The sequence below is a fragment of the Ceratosolen solmsi genome, unplaced genomic scaffold (genome assembly GCF_000503995.2).
Source record: "Ceratosolen solmsi marchali unplaced genomic scaffold, CerSol_1.0 scaffold10, whole genome shotgun sequence".
NCBI lineage: Eukaryota > Metazoa > Arthropoda > Insecta > Hymenoptera > Agaonidae > Ceratosolen > Ceratosolen solmsi.
In genome coordinates, this window is record NW_011948412.1 from 25,632,949 (window position 1) to 25,640,287 (window position 7,339).

The 7,339-nt window shown below is 33.9% G+C and overlaps 1 protein-coding gene across 4 annotated transcripts in view; it reads right to left on the reverse strand.

Annotated features, from left to right (window-relative positions):
* Window positions 1-1,277: 1,277 nt before the first annotated feature.
* gw (trinucleotide repeat containing adaptor protein gawky) overlaps window positions 1,278-7,339 on the reverse strand; it is a 16,000-nt gene continuing 9,938 nt past the window's right edge. The window contains exons 9-13 of one of the 4 annotated variants that reach the window (XM_011500832.1): window positions 4,458-4,922; window positions 3,902-4,231; window positions 3,260-3,477; window positions 2,575-2,956; window positions 1,278-1,776 (exon numbers count right to left, since the gene is read on the reverse strand). In XM_011500832.1, coding sequence (XP_011499134.1) covers window positions 1,414-1,776; window positions 2,575-2,956; window positions 3,260-3,477; window positions 3,902-4,231; window positions 4,458-4,922 — 1,758 coding nt within the window. In that variant the 3' untranslated portion in view covers window positions 1,278-1,413. Of the gene's footprint in view, window positions 1,777-2,574; window positions 2,975-3,259; window positions 3,487-3,901; window positions 4,232-4,457; window positions 4,923-7,339 lie in introns of all 4 variants that reach the window. The other 3 variants (XM_011500815.1, XM_011500823.1, XM_011500807.1) reach the window with 3 other exon arrangements.

Sequence of the window (7,339 nt, forward strand, 5' to 3'; positions counted from 1 at the left end):
GGAACCATATAGGTTTCTTCCTCTTCGTTTCTACTGTACTGTATGTTTAAGAGCTCCGTGAAGACCTGAAACTTCACAGCTACAAGACAGAGCAATAGATTTTTTTTTGTTTGTTTCATTTGTCGCTTTCAGAAGAATTACCTCTTGATTCTCTCCTTTCTCACTCGCTTTGTATTATTTATATGATTCTTTTTTTTCGTTTCCTTTTTTCCATACTTTACTACACCCTTTTTGATTAGATTGATACAGTCTAAATTTGATGTTTGCCGGCAGTCTTCGACTGCCCGTCGAAGAATGAAGAACGAAAGAAGAAAAGAAAAAATGGAACACTCGTTTGAAAGCGCACGCCTGTGGTGTAATATCCCATTCTAGACTATGAAGAAGAAAAGTAAAGCTAATCGACCTTCGGCGAGCCTCGCAGCGGTTTTTTACGTGTGGTCTGGTGGGCCCGTTTTAATTTCTTTTGTCCTCTATATTGTAAAATTTGCGAGGCTCCTCGACAAGTCTCACACGTATTATTTATGTATCGACAATCGCGCGAGGAGCAGGCGAAAAAGTAAGGATGGTGGTGTTTCCTTCTTTCTCCAATTTTTTTTTTAATATTTGCTCTCTTAACAAGCGATCGTTACGCAAAATAGTTACAAAAAATAAATTAAAAATGAAGACGTAATTAATAGAATAAGAAAAGAGGCTTCCGTTTACAGTCTCGCGCTGCTCAACGCCTCTAAATCCGTTGATTTTTTCTCGGCATCCTGTTAAGTAACGCTAGTTCGGGGACGAATTCTCGCATAAATACGTAGTGTATAAATATACATGCATAAATACACATATATATGTATGCAGTAGAATAAACTCCACATACATATATACATATATACACACACAAACATATATAAATATATATATATATATATATATATATATATATATATATATATATATATATATATACACATACATACACATATACGTAGTATTATATATCTATCAATATACCGTTTACAATAATAGCCTACAGTCTCGGAGGTTCGGAGTAGCGCCAACCGCCGCTAGCGCCAACCACCCATTTTCAATAATAGTAGTTGATTTATATTCGTCTTGCATATTTTAGCTTATAGTTGTTTTCTTATTAATGTATTTTCCGCAACACGGCTTTTCAAGTGTTCGGTACAAATTACATGTCTTAGCGTCTGTTGTCATTTGCCACATAGCAGACATACGCGCGCACAAGTTTTTTATGTATGTATGTATATATAAAGTGCGCGCGTGTATGTATGAGTGTGCATTTATGTAGATGTATCGAATGATTTGTAAAATCTTTCGTTATCATTAAAACATTTTCTTAGCATTTCAATTGACGTCGCTCGTGAGTAGTGGGCTCCATTCTCGGCTCCCGTTTGTCATCATCATCATCTACATGGACTCACCTCCCAGGAGGTCTCCGGGTAAGTACGAGTTGAGGGAGCTCGGAGTTGCGCGCTGTTGGTCGCTTGAGTCAATGCCCGTGCTGCTCCAGAGGGAGTTGCTCGCGGGTGGCGCACCCCATAGTTGGCTTGTGCCCGCGCCCCAGGTGTCAGTCGGCGGCCCGGCCTTGTTGGCAGTTGGTCTAAGACCCCACCCACCGGCGCCGCTACTGGGCTGCTGGGCTCCTGCACCACCACCGCCTCCGCTCCCATGACTCAGTTGCAGTAGTAAGGTGTGGACCTCGCTGTCAACCGGCGACTCGGCGAAAATCGTCGTGTTACCAAGAACGCAGTTATTCAACGCACCCTGGGCCTGCAACAAATCGTTCGCCGTTTTTTGTTTTCGTTGCTCGTTTATTATTATCAGCAACCGAAATAATTCTAAAAATTTTATTTAATCCTGAAGGCATTAGTTTATATTAAAAAATGACATAATATTCAACAGTGGAGAACAATCATTACTAGAGAATCATTAAAATCTGACATTCATAATACATTGAATGTATACATTAGCATTTAATTTGTATATATGTATATTATAATACATAATATTTGAAAAATCCATATACTTTTGCCAATAATTACAATAATGTTGCTTGAGAAATAGTTTTCTCAGATTTATTTTTTATTTGTTATTTGAATAATTAATATTATTAATTTGATTAAAATAATTAAAATATTACATCTTTAATTCAATCAAAATTTAATATCTCGGACATTATTTTATGCCCGTGCTTCGATGGAGAGAGCATTGTAACATGACAAAAATAAAAGTAGTACTATTATATTCAATATTAATATTATTTAAAATTTATTAATAATCAATGCAAAATCTATTTAAAAAATCTATTTTTAATATACAAATTCTCAGAACTTTAATTATTCAAAGTGAATAAAAATGAGAATTTTTCAATTATTGAATGAGAAGTTGAATAATAAAATTATCATAAAAAAATGATTTTTATTTATTATATATCATAAAGTTCAAATGTGCAAAAGCATTTATCAAGAATTATATGTAGTTAACGAATATGTAAATTTTAAAAATATATCAAATTATACAATGTTATCCATAATACAGTTGTTTTGTAAAATTACCGAAGAAACTTACCTTAATAGCTTCATCTCTCGAGGAATATTTAGCGAGTGCAATTCCATGATTAAGGTAGAGCCGGAAGTCTTGCACGGGTCCGTGTTGCATGCAAAGCGTCTTGAGTGTAGAGCCGTCAATCTGAGGCGTAAGGTTTCTCAGTAGAAGCCATGTCGAGGGTGAAACCCATCCAGTATTGCTGCCGCTTGGTGCATTAGTTTGAAGCGCCCAGGTATTGGAGCGCCCAAGGGCGGCCCAACCATTGCTTGCGTTAGACATAGATGTAGTACCCTTACTGCCGAGTCCGGGCGGCGGACCACGAGACTTACTCATAGGCGCGCCCCACAGTTCCGACGTGACTGCCGTCGGTGGTGGGGCTGCGTCACCCCAGGTGTTCTTTGTGCTGTTAACATTGCGAAGACTTCTTTTATTATTGATGACAAGTAGTTTTAATGCAAATGTATTATGGAAAAACGTATTTGATAGAGCTACTGTTATACAAACCTTTTTTAATACAATTGATAATAAATTAAGTATATGCATATTCATATATGAATACGTAAACGAAAATTATAAAGAGATAAAGTATACCGAAATTCAAAATGAATCAATCTTTTAAATTTTAAGGCCCGTACACTAACAGTACTTTAAAACTATTATTGAAAATTGTGAAAAATTGAATTATTAGAGATGATTATTCTTATACCTGGTGAAAATACTGGGCGTTGTGGCCGGGGGATTGAAGCTCCACGTAGAATTACTAAGACTTGGAATGGATGTGCTATCGTTAACGGCCTGAGGCGGTGGTGATGTTTTACTACCCGTCGAAAAAAGTGTATCGGGATCCTTGATGGAGGCTATGGACAATGGTGAACGCACCACCGAACCAGGTGTTATGCTTGGATCGTCCTCCACCGATTTCATCTGTGTTCCCTAGAAACATGTGAAATATACGGCGACCAAGACAGAGCTTATAAACTAAAAGCATATTATATTGTTATTTTATCTTTGTATGCAAAAGTCGTAAAGATTTTTTGTAGGTTGTATTATTAAAACAATAAAGATTTAACTTTACGTAATCACCTATTGCAATTTTAATTGATTACATCAAACTCATATGAATATTTATAAATCAGACTCCTTTTTCTCATTTATTTTTCAAATACACATTTCCTTAATTTAGTTCGAAATTATGATCTCAAATCCAATCGAATAACAATAGCATTTAATCAAATAACTAAACATGATGAAATATTTAAACTATATTTAGTCTCAGCGACAAAATCGTAGAACGCTAATATTATCAAAACATTATCGACTATAATGATTTAGATTGTTAGAATATTACCTTCCAGGGCTTGCCAGGTTCGAATTCGGGTACAAGATCTGTAAAGGCGACGCCTGCGGTCTGGGGCTGCCAATCCTTGCCGTCGGTGGAGTCATTATTACCGGTGTCAGGCCAGCCGCTATCACCGAGCCGGGTTGACCACGTTCCATCTCCAGGCCCGAGGAGTGGATTCATGTTCGGACTGCTATGGGACTGGCTGAGGCTGCCTGGTGTCGTAGGCGGCTTTGCACTTGTGCTGCCGGGTGCGCGCGAGAACTCGTTTACAACCGAGTCACCGTCCTTATCCAGGGACGGAAGCTTCCATTGATTGAGTCGTGATTGTTGCTGGCTCTACGCAGAAGAGCCGTAAATTTTGAAGTTGCACTTATTGGATTTCCATTTAAAGTAAATATACATGCATCGTTTAATCGCCAAGAAGACGATTGTTCAGAAAAAAATGTGAAGTACTTTATTTATTGCGTGATTTTAATTAATTGATAACGAAAGAGTATATAGTTGCAAACTGATCATATTGCATGCTTGCTTAAATTTTCTTAAAAAAAAAATTAAAACTAACCACTGGAGGCTCCTTATTCATGGTAAGATCACCGAAGCTATTTTGCAGTGCGCTCATCGGGTCATGCACCGATGGTTTATAATACTCTGATGGCTGTGACGGCGTGGTGGGATGCTGCTGTTGCTGTTGCTGCTGTTGCTGTTGCTTCATGTAAGTCGCCTGCTGCACAGCAATCTGATTTTGAAGATTAGCAATCTGCTGCTTGGTCTTGGTAATCTGTACACTTATCTGTAGAACATTCTGGCCATTAGACTTGAGAGAGTTCTGCATGGTGTGCTGTTGGTGAAGCTGCTGTAAGACTTTAATCTGCTGTAGTAGTTGATTAAGGAACATAAGAGTCTGAGGAGCTAGTGGCTGATTCAGAATCTGATGGTTGAGGTAGCCCTCCTGAACGGCCAGCTGTATTTGCTGGACGAGCATACGCAGCTGCTGAGTACTCGGCTGATTCTGCGGTGTGCGCGAAGCCTGCGATTTTTCATCACAATAAATATTCGATTCACTTGTTATTATTGGTTATTTATATTTTCTTCTCATTTTCAGTTTCATTTTTTAGAGGATTAATCAAAGATGAATATAGTGTTACTCTTAAAAACAATTTTAATGATTTGAATTTTATTTATTTGATCAATTAAAAAAAAAAGTTCCTTTCATTTTAAAAGTATTGTAGAATTTTCATAATGAACATGAATAATCTTATTATTAAAATACTGTACGTCACAAACACTAATAGAATCAATAAATTATATGTTTGAATAAAATCAATATTCTAAAGTATCGCAAAAGATAATTTTTTTATACACAATCTTGCAGAGGAAATACAAATATTCTTTGATGGAATTCAATACCTCTATTATGATAAAAAAAAGTATATTTAATTTCAAGTATAAGTAGCTAGTATTTTGGCCGTATTTTTGGTTCTTAATAAAATTAATTCATAATTTAATTACAACTAAGCACTATAAATATTTAAATTCACATAAAATAATGAAACTACAAGCATAGAACAGATAAACATTTGAAATAATATAATTCAACATTAAATACATTACAAAAATATTAAAATAGATTTTTATTCAAATTATATTTCATAATATTAGAGATAATAGAAATAAATAAAATATATTTATAAATAAAATACATTTATCGTTACGATTTAAAAAAGTCCTGGATATTTTTGTATTCAGATATTCATAAAAAATCTAATCTAAACCAATATATAAAACTAAAAATAATTATAACGTAAAAATTATACAATGTTCAAATGCTTATAAAACATGCAAATAAATGGAGGTGAAAGAAATCATATTCAAAGGTATAAATATTTGGGCAAATTATAAATAATAATCGGAAGCTCAAGATAAAAAATCACCTCAGATCGAAAGCGAAATAAAATTATAAGCTAACCCAACTTTTAATTGCAAAAAAAAATAAAAAAGCAAATACATGCAAGAAAAGACAAATCTACAAAAAAGCAATGTTTAAAAGAAGTGAGTTTATCACAAGGCAGAAAGATTTCATTCGTGTTTCATTTAACTATTATACATATTCGCTTTTTTCACATTAAATGCGAACGATGTTACAATAATCGCAAATGAATTCATCCATACGAAGAATCATATATAATAGTTTCTTATTGCTCTTATGTTGGGTTTTTCTCAATTTCCATCTTTGCGATAATAATTGAGATATATATAGATGCTCTTGTTTTGTAAATAAATATATTATATGTTAACAATACAATATATAAATATTCATTATATAAATATTCGTAAATATAATTTTATATTATGTTAAATTTTTTTTATCCGTTCATTAAAAAATTATATTTTTGATATATAGCGATTTATGAAATACGTACGCGGATAACATCTTAAATATAGATAAACGGCCATTTCAATAATAAATAAAACATTTCAAACAATATTTTGCATTAATTAGCATACAGTATTGTTCATTATTATCAGAAAATTAATATTAATACTCATAATAGATAATATTCAATAAGAAACTCTATGCACATTTAATTCATTTAATTCATTTGTATGAATATTATAATGTAATGAATTTTATATATAATTAAATTGATTCTTCAAAAAAATTAAAATTAGATTAATTCTTATGAAATAAAATTAGCTATATTAAAATCTAAAGTATGTTAAAATAATATGATTTATGAGATAAGACAAACTACAATGTAATTTATGATCACAATCCACTTATTAATACTAATACTAATACTAATACTCATAATAATAATACTAATAATAGTAATAATAATAATCGTTTTGATAGTGGAATTTAACAAATTAGATCAAATCCCTGTGTAAAACTATGAAAATGTTATTCAAAAGTTATTAACTGAGACAACACCATATTCCAATGAACTAAAAACTAAAAACACAAGGTCTTCAGAAATCTCGAAACAGAAACGACAAGTATGTACATTATACATAATGCGAGCTTAAAATAGAGATTGAAGTGAGAGAATAAGATAAAGAATGATAAGAAAAGATAAGATAAAAATAGGTTGTGTTTCTGAGATCACCGCTGACTTAAACTATGCTTCAATAATAATTTGTTGGCGGTAAATGTTGAAAGTGTTGGATCTAATTAGGTGGGAGAATGGGAGAGTTCTGTAGTTGTAAATTTCACCTGGTTGAAAGGCGGCTGCGGCGCATTGCTGCTCGGTTGTTGTTGCTGAAGTTGAACCGCTGCCTGCTGTTGTTGTTGCTGTTGTTGCTGCTGTTGTTGTTGTTGCTGTTGCTGTTGTTGCTGCTGGAGTTTGAGTAGACTTGCGCTGGTAACGGAGCCACCGGCAGCTGCTACTGCCCCACTCGGCACGCCGACCCCCTGCGCAATTTTCACAATAACACTCACTCACC